We start from the raw sequence: 19,944 nt of genomic DNA on the forward strand, positions 1-19,944 counted from the left end.
TTATGGGTCATCGAATGTGTACACTTTGCAACTCATTGTGGGGCTCGAGGGACTAGTGATTTGTTGCTGGACACTTGGTGGCACCCTAAAATGCAGGGGTTGGCCCAAAGTATCAGTAATCGGTGTTTGATTTGTCAGCAATATAACACCGGAAAAGGTATCCCTTGTGGGAAGGGGCAAACCCCGTTGCCCAGTGGTCCCTTTGAGACGCTCCAAATGGATTACATTGAGTTGGAAAGGTGTCAATGTTACAAATATGTTTTGGTCATTGTGGATGTGTTCAGCAGATGGGTCGAGGCGTATCCGACTATCTATAGTAAAGCTGCTACTGTGGTTAAAGTCTTGATGAGGGAAATCATTCCCCGGTACGGTATACCAGCTCAGTTAAGTTCTGATAATGGGCCTCATTTTATTGGACAAATTAACAAGGAGTTTTGCTCCCAGTTGGGCATACGCCAGCAGTTACACTGTGCTTACAGACCGCAGGCAGCCGGGGTGGTTGAGAGACACAATCAGACCCTCAAAACTAAATTGGCTAAATTAAGAGCAGACACGGGACTGACATGGCTTAAGTTGCTCCCCGTTGCCCTCTTCCAGCTGCGGGTTACACCTGCGGGACCAGCCCGGCTCTCTCCCGCCGAGATTCTTTATGGCAGGCCTCTTAGAACTCCCTGGAGCCTGCAGGTTCCCAGACGGGTTCAGTTTCATCAGATGACTGAAGAAATGACCACCTATGTTCTAGCCCTTACGCAAGTGCTCAAGGAACTCCATGGCCCAGTCCGTGCGGCTCACCAGCCATTGCCCCAGTACCTAGCTCACTTTCAGTCCAGCCCGGTAGTTATGTCATGGTCAAAAAATTGGACTAGGAAGGGGTCGGAGCCGCGATGGGACGGGCCCTTCCAAGTTCTCCTTACCACCCCCACAGCAGTTAAAGTGGAGGGGCGAAGTGCTTGGGTCCACCTACATCACTGTAAATTGAGTCCATCTCCACTACTGTAAAGGGTCGGATACTAACCTGCCTCCCTTCTCCAGTGCTATTTTACAGGTGTGGAGCATGATGGAGTGGCTACGCATCGTCTGTCTGATATTTGGCCTCACTTCGCTTGGCGTGTTATTGGCGATGGACATGGAAAAGGGGAATATTATGTATCTGTGTAGCCCCAACCAATCTACAAGGATACATCACCTATGCAAAGGTGATGTTCTTCACTGCCCCCATATACGAGGACATGGTATCGACTCATGGAAGGTCATCAAAGTTAAGGAGAATGCGGGAGTCATGAAGCAGCTGCACCGGTCCCGGCGATGGGAAGGGAACATTATATGGACATGGTACAATAAAGGTAACATCAGGCTGTCAGAAGAGTGTAGGAAGAGACCATGAGAAAGAGAAAGGGACTAGAGAGAGGACGGGGCGTGTGAGAAGGGAAGTACAGCTAGAACGTAGGTTACCAGGAGATGCACTTAAGTTAATTAAAGGCCAAACTGAGGAAAACCCGGGTAGTATGAATCTCTTCTACCAGATTTACCACCGTCTGTATGGCCAGGGACGGGTTGTCTGCTACCCAAACCCCGCAGCGGTGTCTAGGTTATTTTCTGTTTCACCGCTTTGGGGCACTCCCCAAACGGTGGTTCATTGTCAGCCTTCCGAGCCATTGCCCGAGCACGTCACTCTTCCTTACGATCCGGATTCAGCACCACCGGCTATTTGCCTTCCCCTTCCTCGGGGTAATCCCCACTCACAGTACGATAGGCTGCGACGGTGGAGGGCGTACATACCTAGCCACTTCACTCCCAATAGGGATTCCCAGTCGTACGAGAATTGCTTCAGCAGTGAAGGGTACGGCTGTTTGCTGGTAGAGGTGGACACAAATATAACATGTCTGTTTCCCACCTGTACGGACAGGAGGTGCCATATCACCCAGGCGTCTGGCCAATGCGTTTGTTATAACACCACTTGCGTTCCATTGAACGCTGGCCTCCAGCTCCTTTGTGGCTGGGCGAATGTCTCTCATATCACTGTTGGGAATAGGGCTTTCTGCATTGCTGGGCGGCCCGAATGGGCATTTCAAAATTGGATAAACTGGGCTACTGGGAGGTCCTTACGCAACCGATATGCTGATTGTGATGCTAGTCTCCACACGGAACAAGGATACTACTTTTTATTTAATGGTACGGCGACCAACGTTTTGTCACCCCATTTCCCCGCCGAATTGCTATAGGGACTCTAGTCCCTACCACAGTCCCCTGCCCTTCGGCGTGGAACCTGCATAATCAGTTAGCACGCCGGGCAGTCTCTGCTGAATTTTGCGAGAACTGGAAAAAACCTCAGGTTCTCGCACCCAACCGGGGCCACTCAGCCGGGTGGGGCATTCTGAGCATATTGATACTGGGAGGTGTGGGGGGTTCCTTGGCTGTTAGTGATCGGAATTATTTTATTTGCGGCCTTACCATCTTGGGAAATGAAACCTTGGGAGCCCTCGGGGCAATAACCAAGGAGTTGCCTCAGCTACGGTTGTTTGCAATGCAGAACCGGTATGCTCTTGACTATCTTCTGGCCCGTGAGGGTGGGGTATGCGCCATAGTACAGGGCAAGTGGATCATGGGTGTTCAGGACTTGACCGCTAACATTACTACATTTATGGATCGCATACGGGATCACTTGGACGGGATGCAGGATCCTGACTCTTGGGGTAACTGGGGATCTGGAGGATGGAAGGACTGGTTGATAAATATGGCCATGTATCTAGTGGTAGCTATCGGCTGCATCTTTGTGGGCCTGGCCATCCTTAAATGTGTGATGGGTAGAATGCGGGGTGCACTAGATCAGATCACCGCCCCAATCACCGAGAAAAAAAATTTAACTGTTAAAATCCATGAGGGTGAAGCAGATGAAGGGGGGCTAAGACAGGAATTGGAAATGCAGCGACGGATCTTTTTAGATGAGGAACCGTAGCTATAGATTGGATAGTTCGGTTATCATGGAATGATAAAAGGAGGGAATGACGAATGTGATATAAAATAGTTACTTTAGAGTTACTAGTTAATGTAATGTAGAAATAAGCCACTTTGATTCTTGCAGTTAGGGACAAAGGAATTTGAGACCGCATGGAAAAAGCAGGAAGAGGTGTGTCTATGAGAGTGATGCTTCATTGATAGGGGCCAGAGAAAGGGATCGGAAGTGAGCCAATCAGAATAGATCGAACAGGTCAGGAGGGACATAGGCTGACCTATGTCCGTCGAGTATGTGAAACTTGATACCATTTGAATTGATTTTGCAGAGATCCCTTTGTCTTTTAGTTCAGTCGTTTTCTGGAATGAAAGAGGCTGGATGTCTCTTACATTTCTGTAAGATGATTCAAGCTTGCAAGCTAAATAAATAACTTCTGTTTACGTGCGAATCCGTCTCAACTTTTATTGAGGCCAGACTGACAGGGAAAGAAATTTGGAGATCTACAAGATGAGCACTGAAGCACCACAGTATATAAGACTATGGATCAAGTGCTGCAAAATGGGATCAGGATAGATTGGTGCTTTATGGCCAGTGCAGACACAATGGGCAAAAGGGCCTCTTTGCCCTGTAAAATTTCAATACTCTTAAATTTTAATAATTCAGGTTTCTTCTTAACCTTCCCTGCTCTAATAACAACAGCGCCAATTCTTCTCATCTCTACTCATCTGTATCATCTTAATGAATTACTTTTGTATCATTTCCATGGCCTTGACATCGTTTCTAAAGATGAGCACCACCATGTCTATCTTGTAATGCTACAACATATTTGAATCCATTGGGTCATTACAAGTATCAACACTTAAATACTTAGTTCACAAAATGCTAAAAACTTATTCTGAACGTTTCTTACAGAGTTCATTGTTGGCTTTCGATATTATACTAAATATATCTGGTTCATTCGTGCCCTGTTGTTTCTCTCTCAAGCCATCTGAAAAAGAATCAAAAAATATTAATTTTAAATTTTACCATATTTGGACATATTGGGTTAATGACAACATAGCTATAATGTCATTAGACTAGTAATTTGGAGGTCCAAACTAATGTTCAAAGGACATGGGTTCAAATGCCACTATGCCAGCTGGTGGAATTTAAATTCAATTCATAAAATCTGAAAATCTTTCCTTGGTAATGGTGACCATGAAACTATTATTAATTGTCATTTTAAAGACAATCTGGTTTGTCAATTTCCATTAGGGAAGGAAGTTTGCCATCCAAACCCAGTCAGCCCTTTCTGTGAATCCAGCTCCACAGCAATGTGGTTGACTCTTAACTACCATCTGAAATCACCGAGAAAGCACCTCAGTACCAGATCAAATAGGGAAGGGCAACAAATGCTGGCATTGTTAGCGACACTGACATCTGTGAAATAATAAAATAGGCTACATCTATCCTTGATGAGGTGAGAGAAACATCAATCTACCAATGCTACCTTTTTAAGCTGTGGGTCACTGTAGAAGAACGTGACATTGCTTGTCAAGAGTTCTGTCTAAACAAATGTCAGATGGTGGGCTGGATTCTCCTGTCTCCTAGCCACATGTTTCTCGGTGGCATGCTGTTCGCTGGCGGCGGTTTTCTCTATTCCCGCTGCTTGCCAATGGGATTTCCCATTGAAGCCACCCCATGTCGCCAGGAAACCCACGGGTGGGAGTACGCTGCCAACAAGAACAGAGAATCCCAACAGCCGGAAAATTCCAGCCAATATCTGTCGTCAGGTCCTTACACCAATATCCATCCGTTTTGCAACAAAGTGAACAGGAGTAATGAAACTGGTCCTGTCATAACCCGCATGGGACTTAAAAAGTAGCAATGATTAAACTCCAGTGAGCCTCACTGAATACGAGCTCTTCCATTAAAGGAGGCGATAATCCTAAACCATGTATTGCTAAACATCTGGATAAAGTATTCCAGTTTGGATATCGACTTAGAGAAGGGACCCGGTTGGGATCTTTCATAACGTGTACATAATAGTTATTGTAATAAAACTTAATTTCTTTCTTCAACTCAGTGTGGACTCCCTTTGTGGTCCACTAAACTGGAGACAAGAGTTGAATTGGTTTTCTGTCGACACTGCAACTCTTGCCAGTTAAGCCACCTCACTAACCCTGCTGGATACAGGTCAGACTCTTTTCATTTACTATGCAACAGTTTGGAATATTAGATGTGTTTGACGGCCAACATGGAGGTCTGGACTCAGTATGCAGAAAGAATGCATGTTTTTTCAGGCCAATAGTATCAAGAATGATTGTCAGACAGTAATTCTGTTATCTGCCTGTGGCACACTTATCTAGGGTGTGATACGGAGCCTCACCTATTCTGCAGCTCCTGATACTCATACTTTCAAGCAACTAGTAACGCTAGTGGGGAAACATTTTAACCTGACACCATTTGTAATTGGTACAGAGATATCGCTTTAATACTGCGGAAAGCATCCCGGGTGAGTCCATCACCATATTTTTGGCGAGATTACGGAAAATAGACGAATTCTGCGTATTTTGGTGCATCCCTGCCGGAAATGCTGCATGACCCCTTGGCGTGCAGCATTAAAAATGTGGCCACTCAAAATAAATAGTTGGCTGAACCGTCTTTAAAATTGCAGCAAGCTGTGCAAATTTCCTAATGACGTGAAAGCGGCGAACAAGGGATGCAGGAAATCCAGGAAATTGAAGTGATTGCCTTAGGGCGTGCCTCTACCGGCGATCGACCTCCTCGCCCAACTAAGGGCAGTACTCCGCTCTGGGCTGAGTGCCGTGTAGGTCCATTGGTTGAAGACCAGGTCGTCCGGACAGGAAACCTCCACAGGATCTGCTGAGGAACTCAGGCCGTTGTGGGTCATGTTCTCCCTGTGTCTGCATGGGCTTCCTCTGGGTGCGCCGGTTTCCTCCCACAAGTCCCGAAAGACGTGCTGTTAGGTGAACTGGACATTCTGAATTCTCCCTCAGTGTACCTGAACAGGCGCCGGAGTGTGTTGACTGAGAGATTATCACTGTAACTTCATTGCAGTGTTAATGCAAGCCTACTTGTGACACTAATAAAGATTATTATTATGTGGTCCGAGGCCCCGACGTGAACTCAAGCCACGTGTCGGTCTGAGGTCCTGGCGCCCCGATAGAGGTAGACACCTGCCTAGGGCCTGTACTTTCTGGATGAACTGAACAATTATGTGGCAGCACCTCGGGTTGTGCCCATCAAACTCGCTGTGTAAGTGAATGGATACCTTTTGGATATGGAACTTGATACTGGTGCTGCAGTTTCCATCATAGTGAAGCATTTCGACTGCATTAAGAAAGAAGTGCAACATTTAGATTGAGGACACTGAGGCCTGAATGGCCACTTATACTGGCGGGCTACTGGACATTGCAGGGATCACTGTGGCTCAGTGGTTTGCTGCTGCAGTCAGTGTGCCTCCCGTTAATTGTAGTGAAGGGACATGGCCCTGCACTTGAGGCAAATTATCAATAAACACACAGAAAAAAATGTTCTTTCTTCAATATCTGTTCCCACATATTTGATTAATTGATTGATTTGACTTATTGTCACATGTACCGAAGTACAGTGAAAAGTATTTTTCTGCGGCCGAGGGAACGCACACAGTGCGTACAGAGTAGACAAAGAGAATAATCAGCAGAGAACATTGACAATGGTACATCCATAAAGTGATTGGTTACAGTGCGGAACAAGGGGTCAAACAAAGCAAACACATGAGCAAGAGCAGCATAAGGCATCGTGAATAGTGTTCTTACAGGGAACAGATCAGTCCGAGGGGGAGTCGTTGAGTCTTGTAGCTGTGGGGAGGAAGCTATTCCTATGTATGGATGTGCTGGTCTTCAGACTTCTGAACCTTCTGCCTGATGGAAGGGTCTGAAAGAAGGCAAAGCCTGGATGGGAGGGGTCTCTGATAATGCTGTCTGCCTTCCTGAGGCAGCGGGAGGTGTATATAGAATCAATGTGGGGGTGGCAAGCTTGTATGATGCGCTGGGCTGAGTTCACCACACTGTGCAGTTTCTTGCGATCATGGATCGAACAGTTGCCATACCTGGCTGTGATGCAGCCAGATAGGATGCTCTCTATTGCACATCTGTAGAAATTTGTGAGAGTCGATGCAGACATGCCAAATTTCTTTAGCTTCCGTAGAAAGTAGAGACATTGTTGGACTTTCTTGACTGTTGCATCAACGTGAGTGGACCAGGACAGACTGTTGGTGATGGTGACCCCCAGGAACTTAAAGCTATCGCCCATCTCCACTTCGGAGCCATCGATGCAGACGGGAGTGTATGTCGTGCTACGCTTCCTGAAGTCGATGATCAGTTCCTTGATCTTTCTGACATTTAGAGAGGGGTTGTTTTCGGTACACCATGCAACCAAGTGATTTTTCTCCCTCTGGTAGTCTGATTCGTCGTTGTTTGAGATACGGCCCACCACAGTTGTATCATTCGAAAACTTGTAGATTGAGTTGGAGTTAAATCTTGCCACACAGTCATGTGTGTATAGGGAGTACAGTAGAGGACTGAGCACACATCCTTGCGGGGCCCCAGTGTTTAGGACTAATGTGGAGGAGATACTGTTGCCTCTCCTGACAGATTGCAGTCTGTTGGTGAGGAAGTCAAGGATCCAGCTGCACAGGAAGGGATCGAGTCCAAGATTGCAGACTTTGGTTATTAGTCTTATTAGGAATAATGGTGTTGAAGGCAGAGCTGTAGTCGATGGACAGCAGTCTTAACATAGGCGTCCTTGTTGCCGAGGTGTTCGAGTGTTGATTGTAGAGCCAGGGAGATGGCATCTTCTGTGGACCGGTTGCAGTGATAGGCAAACTGCAGTAGATCAAGGCCGTCTGGAATGCTGGCAGTGATCCATCTCATGACTAGGCGCTCGAAGCATTTCATGATAACAGACAGGGCAACCGATTGGTAGTCGTTGCGGCAAGCTACCTTGTTTTTCTTTGGTACTGGTATTCTGGTGGTCTTCTTGAAGGAGGTCTCCTGGGAAGTCGCTCACCAATAAATTCTGGTGGAGAGGAAACCCGAGACACTACACATGTAGTGTCTCCCACCCACCCTCCTCCTCTAACCTAATAATAAAACCCATTGGAGTGAGGTAAGTACCATATTGTATTATTATTTTTTTTTTTTTTTAATTTAGTTGTGAGCCGCATCATGGTTGAAAGTTAGAGGGATGGCAGGGAAGGGAGTGCAATGTTCCTCCTGCAGGATGTTTGAGGTGAGGGATGCCGTTAGTGTCCCTGCTGATTTTACCTGCAGGAAGTGCTGCCATCTCCAGCTCCTCCAAGACCGAGTTAGGGAACTGGAGCTGGAGTTGGAAGAACTTCGGATCATTCGGGAGGCAGAGGGGGGTCATAGATAGCAGCTTCAGGGAATTAGTTACACCAAAGATTGGAGATAGATGGGTAACTGTAAGAGGGACTGGGAGGAAGCAGTCAGTGCAGGGATCCCCTGCGGTCGTTCCCCTGAGAAACAAGTATACCGCTTTGGATACTTGGGGGGGGGGGGGGGGACTTACCAGGAGTAAGCCATGGGGTACGGGCCTCTGGCACGGAGTCTGTCCCTGTTGCTCAGAAGGGAAGGGGGGAGAGGAGCAGAGCATTAGTATTTGGGGACTCGATAGTCAGGGGCACAGATAGGAAATTTTGTGGGAGCGTGAGAGACTCACGTTTGGTATGTTGCCTCCCAGGTGCAAGGGTACATGATGTCTCGGATCGTGTTTTCCGGGTCCTTAAGGGGGAGGGGGAGCAGCCACAAGTCGTGGTCCACATTGGCACTAACGACATAGGTAGGAAAGGGGACAAGGATGTCAGGCAGGCTTTCAGGGAGCTAGGATGGAAGCTCAGAACTAGAACAAACAGAGTTGTTATCTCTGGGTTGTTGCCCATGCCACGTGATAATGAGATGAGGAATAGGGAGAGAGAGCAATTAAACACGTGGCTACAGGGATGGTGCAGGTGGGAGGGATTCAGATTTCTGGATAACAGGGGCTCTTTCTGGGGAAGGTGGGACCTCTACAGACAGGATGGTCTACATCTGAACCTGAGGGGCACAAATATCCTGGGGGGGGAGATTTGTTAGTGCTCTTTGGGGGGGTTTAAACTAATTCAGCAGGGGCATGGGAACCTGGATTGTAGCTTTAGGGTACGGGAGAATGAGAGTATAGAGGTCAGGAGCACAGATTTGATGTCGCAGGAGGGGGCCAGTGTTCAGGTAGGTGGCTTGAAGTGTGTCTACTTCAATGCCAGGAGTATACGAAATAAGGTAGGGGAACTGGCAGCATGGGTTGGTACCTGGGACTTCGATGTTGTGGCCATTTCGGAGACATGGATAGAGCAGGGACAGGAATGGATGTTACAGGTTCCGGGGTTTAGGTGTTTTAGTAAGCTCAGAGAAGGAGGCAAAAGAGGGGGAGGTGTGGCGCTGCTAGTCAAAAGCAGTATTACGGTGGCGGAGAGGATGCTAGATGGGGACTCATCTTCCGAGGTAGTATGGGCTGAGGTTAGAAACAGGAAAGGAGAGGTCACCCTGTTGGGAGTTTTCTATAGGCCTCCAAATAGTTCTAGGAATGTAGAGGAAAGGATGGCGAGGATGATCCTGGATAAGAGCGAAAGTAACAGGGTAGTTATTATGGGAGACTTTAACTTTCCAAATATTGACTGGAAAAGATATAGTCCGAGTACATTCGATGGGTGGTTTTTTGTACAGTGTGTGCAGGAGGGTTTCCTGACACAATATGTTGACAGGCCAACAAGAGGCGAGGCCACGTTGGATTTGGTTTTGGGTAATGAACCAGGCCAGGTGTTGGATTTGGAGGTAGGAGAGCACTTTGGGGACAGTGACCACAATTCGGTGACGTTTACGTTTGTGATGGAAAGGGATAAGTATACACCACAGGACAAGAGTTATAGCTGGGGTAAGGGCAATTATGATGCCATTAGACGTGACTTGGGGGGGGGGATAGGTTGGAGAAGTAGGCTGCAAGTGTTGGGCACACTGGATAAGTGGAGCTTGTTCAAGGATCAGCTACTGCGTGTTCTTGATAAGTACGTACCGGTCAGGCAGGGAGGAAGGCGTAGAGCGAGGGAACCGTGGTTTACCAAGGAAGTGGAATCTCTTGTTAAGAGGAAGAAGGAGGCCTATGTGAAGATGAGGTGTGAAGTTTCAGTTGGGGTGATGGATAGTTACAAGGTAGCGAGGAAGGATCTAAAGAGGGAGCTAAGACGAGCAAGGAGGGGACATGAGAGGTATTTGGCAGGTAGGATCAAGGAAAACCCAAAAGCTATATATAGGTATGTCAGGAATAAGCAAATGACTAGGGTAAGAGTGGGACCAGTCAAGGACAGGGATGGGAAGTTGTGTGTGGAGTCTGAAGAGATAGGCGAGATACTAAATGAATATTTTTCGTCATTATTCACTCAGGAAAAAGATAATGTTGTGGAGGAGAATGCTGAGACCCAGGCTATTAGAATAGATGGCATTGAGGTACGTAGGGAAGAGGTGTTGGCAATTCTGGACAGGCTGAAAATAGATAAGTCCCCGGGGCCTGATGGGATTTATCCTAGGATTCTCTGGGAGGCCAGGGAAGAGATTGCTGGACCTTTGGCTTTGATTTTTATGTCATCATTGGCTACAGGAATAGTGCCAGAGGACTGGAGGATAGCAAATGTGGTCCCTTTGTTCAAAAAGGGGAGCAGAGACAACCCCGGCAACTATAGACCGGTGAGCCTCACGTCTGTAGTGGGTAAAGTCTTGGAGGGGATTATAAGAGACAAGATTTATAATCATCTAGATAGGAATAATATGATCAGGGATAGTCAGCATGGCTTTGTGAAGGGTAGGTCATGCCTCACAACCCTTATCGAGTTCTTTGAGAAGGTGACTGAACAGGTAGATGAGGGTAGAGCAGTTGATGTGGTGTATATGGATTTCAGTAAAGCGTTTGATAAGGTTGCCCACGGTAGGCTATTGCAGAAAATACGGAGGCTGGGAATTGAGGGTGATTTAGAGATGTGGATCAGAAATTGGCTAGCTGAAAGAAGACAGAGGGTGGTGGTTGATGAGAAATGGTCAGAATATTGTTCAGTTACAAGTGGCATACCACAAGGATCTGTTCTGGGGCTGTTGCTGTTTGTAATTTTTATCAATGACCTAGAGGAAGGCGCAGAAGGGTAGGTGAGTAAATTTGCAGACGACACTAAAGTCGGTGGTGTTGTCGACAGTGTGGAAGGATGTAGCAGGTTACAGAGGGACATAGATAAGCTGCAGAGCTGGGCTGAGAGATAGCAAATGTAGAGAAGTGTGAGGTGATTCACTTTGGAAGGAATAACAGGAATGCGGAATATTTGGCTAATGGTAAAGTTCTTGGAAGTGTGGATGAGCAGAGGGATCTAGGTGTCCATGTACATAGATCCCTGAAAGTTGCCACCCAGGTTGATAGGGTTGTGAAGAAGGCCTATGGAGTGTTGGCCTTTATTGGTAGAGGGATTGAGTTCCGGAGTCAGGAGGTCATGTTGCAGCTGTACAAAACTCTGGTACAGCCGCATTTGGAGTATTGCGTACAGTTCTGGTCACCGCATTATAGGAAGGATGTGGAGGCTTTGGAGCGGGTGCAGAGGAGATTTACCAGGATGTTGCCTGGTATGGAGGGAAAATCTTATGAGGAAAGGCTGATGGACTTGAGGTTGTTTTCATTGGAGAGAAGAAGGTTAAGAGGAGACTTTATAGTGGCATACAAAATGATCAGGGGGTTAGATAGGGTGGACAGTGAGAGCCTTCTCCCGTGGATGGAAATGGCTGGCACGAGGGGACATAGCTTTAAACTGAGGGGTAATAGATATAGGACAGAGGTCAGAGGTAGGTTCTTTACGCAGAGTGGTGAGGCCGTGGAATGCCCTACCTGCAACAGTAGTGAACTCACCAACATTGAGGGCATTTAAAAGTTTATTGGATAAGCATATGGATGATAATGGCATAGTGTAGGTTAGATGGCTTTTGTTTCGGTGCAACATCGTGGGCCGAAGGGCCTGTACTGCGCTGTATCGTTCTATGTTCTATGAGGTGGGGACCTCCAGAGTGGTGGAGTGAGGTGTTGAAGATATCTGCTAATACAGTCACCAGCTGGTTTACGCAAGCTGAATGCTCGACCAGTGACTCCGTCGGGGCCCGTTGCTTTCCGCGTCATTCATGACTGGTTGAGCCGCCTGCACCTTGGTTGGCAACGCATCCTCCAAATGGAATCAGGGGGCCTGAGCAAAGTCGTGGGAAAGTAGCCTGAAGTCTTTCAACCCAAAATGAGGAAAATTAGGAGTGCTGTGGTCAAAATCCATGTCAATGCAGCTGCATAGCCGAGATATTTTAGGGCCCGTCCCTTAAGCATTGCTTGCAAAAGTGGAGACCGAGCTCAACCGGCTTCAATAATTAGAGATTATCCGACCTGTGCGCTTGGTAGATTCAGCAGCGCCGGAGGTTCCGGTATTGAAACCGGACAATACGGTCCTGTAATGTAGGGATTACAAACTGACGGAAAATACAGCTTCGCGTCTGCACCGCTACCCAATACCAGATACCCAGTATTGTGGACCTTGACGCTAAATAAGCAGGTGGACTTATTCATTTACTAAACTTGATATGAGTCACGCATGTTTGCAACTCGATTTGGACTCGGCCTCCCGCCATTATGTCACGATCAGCACACACTGCAGCTTGTAAATGTATGCCAAGTTGCCTTTTGTGTGTCGTCGGCCTGTGCTACATTCCGGCGGGTAATGGAAAACATCCTGTGTGGGTTATCATGTGTAGTGGTGTATTTAGATGACATGCTGGTCACCGGTGCAACCGAGCAGGTGCATTTGGACAACTGCTGTAAGTTCTCCACCGTTTGCGGACTCTGACGTCTGCCTGCAAAGAGCTAAGCATGTTTTACATCAAGGGTGTGATGTATTTGGGCTATCGGGTTTACACACAGTCGCAAAGAAGGTGCACGCCATTCAGCAGGCCCCTGCGAGTGCCACGGAGCTTTGATCATTTTTAGTGTAAGTGAACTATTATGACAAGTTCATCGCAAATCTCACTATGATGCTGGTATCCCTGCATCTGCGTTTGGTGTGCGTGGCACAGGCCGTAGGAAATGGCTTTCAAAACAGGTGAAGAAACAGTTTTCATCATCCGGCTTGCTGACTAAGATCCCGCAAAGCCTCTCATCGTCATGTGAGAGACCGCGCCAAATGGCAGTGGGGCGGTTCTTTCTCACAGGATGGCACACATCGGCCAATTGCTTTCGCCTCCTGAACGCTGGCTGGAACGCTGGCTGTAGATGAATGCAAATACGCACAGAGAAGGAGAGCCCAATAGTGGTTTCTGCAGTGAAGAAATTCCACCAATATGTGTAAGGCCGCCATTTCACCCTCATCACCGACCCCAAAACATTGCTCAATTTATTCAAGGAGGACACGGCCATCCCGCCTATCTCTTCCATGAGGATCCATCGGTGGGCCCTTGGCTGCCTACGAATACTCCTTTTGAACATAGGTCAGGCACTCAAATTGCACACACTGATGCATTGAGCAAGCTGCCCTTGCCGATTAGCCCCCCCCCCCCCCCCCCCCCCCCCATCTCCTTCCAGGGCAGATAAAATTGTCGCCACTCTCAACTTCATGAACTAGTTACCGGTCTATTGCGGCTAGTATCCGTGAGTGGACCCAAACAGACCCGGTTCTTTCCAAGTGTTACACGGGGACAGCATTGACAGCTCCCAGGTGAAGTATTCATCCAAGATGCTCTCATTTAGTGTGGAGGATGGGTCCTGCTTTGGGGTACGTGTTGTTGTTGTTCCGGAAAAGGGTCGTAGTTTGATCCTGCAAATCCTCCACAACGGGGTATCAAAAATTAAAATGTTAACATGCAGCTATGTCTGGTAGCCGGGCCTGGATGCTGGGTGAGCAACTGGACAATTGAGCAATTGACCCAACAGTGTTCTGTTTGTTAGGAGCACCAGAAGCCCCCGCCGGCTGTGCTCCTTCAGCCCTGGGTGTGGCCAGAGCAGCCATGGGCTCAGGTAGTTTCAGGGGTCGATGTTCCTTTTCTGAATTGATGCACATTCCAAATGGCTGGAGATCCACAAGATGGGGGTGACTCCCTCCAGGGCTACGATCAAAAGCTGCATTTTGTCTTTTTGTACCGATGGCATACCCAAGATGTTAGTCACAGACAATGACACACCTTTTACGGGCAAAGAGTTCTCGGGTTTTCTGAAGGCCAACGGGGTACGACACAGTCGGACTGTTCCGCAACACCCAGCTTCGGATGGGCTAGCGGGAAGGGCAGTCCAGATGTTCATCGCGGATTACGGAAACAGTCTTCGGGATCAGTGGACACGAGGCTGGCCCGGTTCCTGTTTGGTTACAGGACCACCCTACAATAACATGACTGGGTTGGCCCCGGCTGAGATACTTATGGAACGGAGACTTCGGACTCGCGTTATCAAGGTCTTCCCTGACATCAGTGGGAAGGTGCGCCACAACCAAACCCTGGAAGGGTGTTGCCCCATTCAACATTGACCGCCAAGGCTTGTTGCACCAGGTGACACTGTACCAGGTGACATAGTGTATGTCCGAAGTTACAGACGGTGCCTGGTGGATTTCTGGGACCATAATCCGCCAGACAGGGCCCATTTCCTATCAGGTACAAGTCCAGGTTCAGTAATGCGTAAGCACGTGGATGACATTAGGTTCAAGCGACCAATTCTTCATAAAATTCTTTGTGAACAAAAAGTTCTTGTCCAGCCGAATCGGATGCCTGAGATGGCCAGATCAGAACCATAAGTGGGTCAAGACGCCGACACGAGTGAGGGTGTCGACACAGATTCAAATATGGAGACCCATGGTTGGTGGCCTCCGACGGAGAATCCACAGTGCAGCAGCCTCCGACAGAGATTTTGTTTCGCCGTTCCAGTCAGAAGCGACGTTCAACTTCCTGAGACACACCGCCCAATTCTGAGCTGTGGGTGCATGACGCATAGCCAGAGACAAAGCAAGTAGTTCGGCGCCCTCCACTGCCACAGTCAACAGGATGATTCTTCAGACTTTGTGGGGAAGGGGAGTCACAATCTTCGCGGGAGTTATGAAATGGCAATGATTAAACTGCCCGTGAGCCTCACTAAATATGAGCCCCCCCCCCCCCCCCCCCCCCCCCCCCCCAATATCCTGTTAAAGGGGGATGTATAGCTAAAGTCAGCCAGTTTTAGTACCAATATAGAGGAAAGACCCAGCTGGATATTTTGTGCTGTGTAGATTAGTTTTATTGCCACGTGCACCAAGGTACAGTGAAATATATTATTCTGTGTATAGTCCAGGCAGATTGTGCCATACATGAAAAACATAGGACATTCAATAAATACATAGACCTAGACATTCGGGTGAACCATACGGAGTGTGGTGCTGCAATAGTAGAGAAGATTCATAGAGAAATCAGTTCAGTCCATAAGAGAGCCATTCGGGAGTCTGGCAACAGTGTGAAAGAAGCTGCTTTTTTAATCTGTTGGTGCATGTTCTCAGACTTTTGTATCTTCTGTCCGATGGAAGATTGGAAGAGAGAATAACCCGGGTGGACGGGTCTTTGATTATGCTGCCCGCTTTCCCAAGGCAGCGGGAGATGTAGACAGAGTCAATGGATAGGAGGCGGGTTTGCATGATGGACTGGGCTGTGTTCATCACTCTCTGTAGTTTCTTACAATCTTAGACCGAGCAGTTGCCATACCAAGCTGTGATGCAGACAGATAGGATGCTTTCTGTGGTGCATCTGTAAAAATTGGTAAGAGTCAATATGGGCATGCCGAATTTCCTTAGTTTCCGGAGGAAGTATCAGCGCTGTTGTGCTTTCTTGGTTGTAGCGTCGACTTAGGTGGACCAGGACAGACTGTTGGTGATGTGTACACCTTATGTGTACATAATAGTTATTGTAATAAAACTTTATTTCTTTATTCACCTCAATATGGACTCCCTTTGTGGTCAACTAAGGGTCCAATAACCAAATTTGACTCTCCTTGGCACATTCCACTGCTGGCATTAATTAAATTTCAATATGTTCCTAATTCCCTCACTAATCTCAACCTCACTACAGTTTTAATCCCACCAGTGCACTTCCCCAACAACAGCTTTCGCAAATACAGAAATGCAATTCCTTTCTATATGAACACACTGATAATCGTTAAATTGCATTTGGGTCTTTCATTGGCGAATAATGCATTGCATGTTCCTCATGATTCAGTTACTGTGAATAGTCTGTGACAAACAAAGTGTACAAATATTTGGTGCAAATTTGAAATCATAAACCCAACAATGCAAGAACACAAGAATTGGAAGCTCCTTAAGCCTGTCCTGTTATTTAATAAAATCATGGCTGATCTGATTGTCACCTCAACTCCACTTTCCAGTCTGACCTCCCATAACTCTCGACTCCCTTGTTGATCAAAAATCTATCCAACTCCGTCTTGAAGATATTCAGTGTTTCAGCTGCCACTACTTTCTGGGTAACACAATTTGACAAACTAATGACCTCTGAGAAAACACAATTCTGTTTTAAATGGGACCCCTGGGGTGGATTCTTTGCCGCCTGATGCACTATCAATTACTACAAAGACGAGAGTAGTGAATATTCGAGGCTTTATTGAGCAAATATGTGTGGCCTCCTGTAGCTGCTACCAGAATGGGTGCAGCTCCAGTGTGCATACACATTTATACGCCGCCTACTGGGCAGAGCCAGCAGGCAGGGATTTACCCATGTACCTCTAGTACAGGAGCCTTACCGTACTACATCTAATATAGTTAGTGGTGACGACCACATTCACCCCCTGTTAAAATAGAGTCCGGTGGGGGTGGTGGAAAATTTACAAAGTTCAGGCAAAATTTACAAGTTCAGGCAAAGAATACAAGTTCAGTCGGTCGGGTGCCTTGATCCTCCGCTGTGGTCGCCTCAGTCCCGGTGGTGATACAGGCGCCGACTTGGTCACCTGTGACTCCAGGAGCGTGTGCGTGTTTATCGCCCTCGAGTGGAACCAGTGGGAGAACGGTCCTCCTGGGGCGGGGGCTGTGGTGAGGTGCGCTGGGGGGAGGGGGAGTGGCGCCGGGGCAACCGGAGGGGGGGGGGGGGGTGTCGGATGGTGGGACGTGGGTGGGGATCCAGCGGGTGCCAGGTCCAGGAGGGAGACTGTGTCCTGGCGCCCGTCGGGGTGCGTCATGTAGGTGTACTGCGGGTTCACGTGCAGTAGTTGCACTCTTTCGACCAACGGGTCCGCTTTATGGGTCCGCACGTGTTTGCGAAGGAGGACGGGTCCAGGAGCTGCCAGCCATGTTGGGAGCGAAACCCCGGAGGTGGACTTCCTGGGGAAAGCAAGGAGACGTTCATGGGGGGTTTTGTCAGTTGCAGTGCAGAGGAGTGATCGGATGGAGTGGAGCACGTCTGAGAGGATATCCTGCTAGCAGGAGACCAGGAGAGTTTTAGACCGTAGTGCCAGCAGGACGGTCTTCAAGACAGTCGTTTCAGGATTACCCAATTGTGCGGTATACATCGACGATCTGGTAATTTTCAGCCAGACATGGACAGAACATTTTAAACATCTAATGGAGTTATTCGATCGACTTCAGGAGGCGGGTTTGGTGATAAACCTAGCCAAAAGTGAATTTGGAAAAGCCAAAGTCACACTCCTTGAGGAGTTTCCGATACCCTCAAGATGAAAGGAAATAATGCGATTTCTTGGCATGACTGGATTTCATCGAACATTTGTGCAAATGTTTTGTCACGTGATTGCCCCACTAATAGACTTGCTGAAGAAATGTCGAAAATTTCAGTGGACAGCGGACTTTCAACAGGCATTTGACGGCCTAAAAGCTGTGATAACCAATGCTCCTGTGTTGGAGAATTACAAGGGACTTTGCGATCAGATTGAATGAAAGTATCTGACTTTAAAGAGAAATGCCGAGGCGTAAATAAATGGACGGATCGTGCAGAGACCTTCTTGTCCAAAGAGACTGTCAATAGGGAGGATTTCAGTTGGAGGAAGAACAAAAATGGACTATATTATTGTCCCTGTTTGCATGTGTTGTTTTTTTTTTAAACACAAAAGTATATTTACTGTGTGCATTTCTTAAAGGATAGTGAAAAGATGAAAAATGAAACCATCTTGAAGTTGATGGTTTATTTTATTTTCTTGGGGGGAGGTGTCATGTGAGAGTACCTTTAAGAAACGGGTGTTTACTACTGCAGTGATGTCAGAGAGTGGGTGGAGCTGGGCTGCCGGTCAGCTTTTTACTTTCGTTTTAGGCTGTTTGCTGCAGGGTGTGTTTTAGTTTTGTTTTCAGTGTTGGAGCTGAAGCCAGACAGAGCAGATGTACTGTTGATCTCTCTGCCATGAAAAGACCATCTCTTGATCATTTGGTGAATTCAGAATTATAAATGTTCTCAGTAGTGAATGTAAACCTAATGCGCTTATGTTAAAAGGTGTTTATTTTGTCTTCTGGATGTTGTTTGGGAAGTTATCAAGCATTACTTTGTATTGCATTCTTTGGGGGTTGTATTTGAATTAATGGTTGCTAAGATGTTTACTATGTTTTTAAAAGGTTAAGTTGAGTTCATAGAATAAACATTGTTTTGCTTTAAAAAATACTTTTCCATTTCTGCTGTGCCACACCTGTAGAGTGGGTCGTGTGCTCCCCATACCACAATCTATTAAAAGCTGTGGGTCAGGTGAACTCCATGATACACTTTGGGGTTCTCTAAACCCTGGCCCATAACAGGGGCCCACCACCAGAACTCAGTTTGGGCTACCTGCTCAAAATGATGGTGTTAGGACATTGTTGTAAATCTTTTGCCTGCCCAATGTTCCTTTTTTATTCCCGTCCTGCTGTCTGCTTTGAGAGACAGTTTTCTGGTTAGCTGTTACAACATTGCTGCACCGTTTGGGAATTCTGTTTAAACTACAGGGGCGGGATTCTCCACCTTGCCGCGACACATTTCTGCCTCACCATGCCGGTGGGATGCTCCGTTATGCCGGACGGTCATTGTGGGGCAGCCGTCGGGAGACCTCCGGGCGCCGGCAAAACGGAGCATCCCGCCGGCGCAGAATTCTGCCTCAGATTTTAGGCAGAGTTGAAACCCCCTGTCCTGATGGACCAGGCCACGGCGCCACCTTCAAGTTTTGTGGCAGAACCTGTGATGTTGATTTGATAGACTTGGGAAGCAGCCAATCGGTGTATGTAGGATCCTTGGTCTTCTCCTATTGTTGCCTGTGATTGGAGGAGCCAGTCAGAAGCTTCCAAAAAGAAAGCAAATCTTTTGAAGAGTTCCATCTTTTGTTTCAGTTCTGTGAAGGAAGCCAGCTGGTAAAGAGTTTGAAGATTCTCTCTCTCCTTCTCTCTCTTTGCCACATGATTTTAAGAGGCATTATAGCTAAACCTGTGGAGGCTTTCTTGTTTAAAAGAAACCGAGAGAAAACAGACCTGCCTAAGAGATCTCTGGAATGAGAAAGGGCCAGCCATTTTCCAAAGGTCAGTAACAGTCTAACACTATCTCAGAGGGTGGGAAGAGCTCAAATTGAAGATTAAACTCAGAATATTCCTTAAAATAAGGCCAGAGTTTCTGTGCTGAGTTCAGACACAGGGAATAAAAACTGTTTGCTCAGGAAGGCAGCTGTAGTTATTTCACAGGGAGATGAAAGCTCCATCTGGTGGTAGAGGAGCAGACTCGCTCTGAACTGAACATCCTGTGTCCAGAACCATCTGGTGGCCAGCTGTTGGAATTGGGCTGACCTGAACATCCTGTACACAGCTCCATCTGGTAGCGCAGGAATTTAAAACAGGAGTTGGGATGAATGGTTAATTTGCAAGATGGCAAACTGTAACCACTGGGGTGTCACAGGGATCAGTGCTGAGGCCTCATCTA

General features: G+C 47.4%; 1 protein-coding gene across 1 annotated transcript in view; it reads right to left on the reverse strand.

The window, feature by feature from the left end:
* Nucleotides 1-3,097: 3,097 nt before the first annotated feature.
* LOC140430269 (uncharacterized) overlaps nt 3,098-19,944 on the reverse strand; it is a 144,547-nt gene continuing 127,700 nt past the window's right edge. The window contains exon 7 of the mRNA XM_072517693.1: nt 3,098-3,941. Within this exon, the coding sequence (XP_072373794.1) occupies nt 3,844-3,941 (98 nt within the window). The 3' untranslated portion in view covers nt 3,098-3,843. The remainder of the gene's footprint in view (nt 3,942-19,944) is intronic.

The sequence above is a fragment of the Scyliorhinus torazame genome, chromosome 10, assembly GCF_047496885.1.
Source record: "Scyliorhinus torazame isolate Kashiwa2021f chromosome 10, sScyTor2.1, whole genome shotgun sequence".
NCBI classification, from domain to species: Eukaryota; Metazoa; Chordata; class Chondrichthyes; order Carcharhiniformes; family Scyliorhinidae; genus Scyliorhinus; species Scyliorhinus torazame.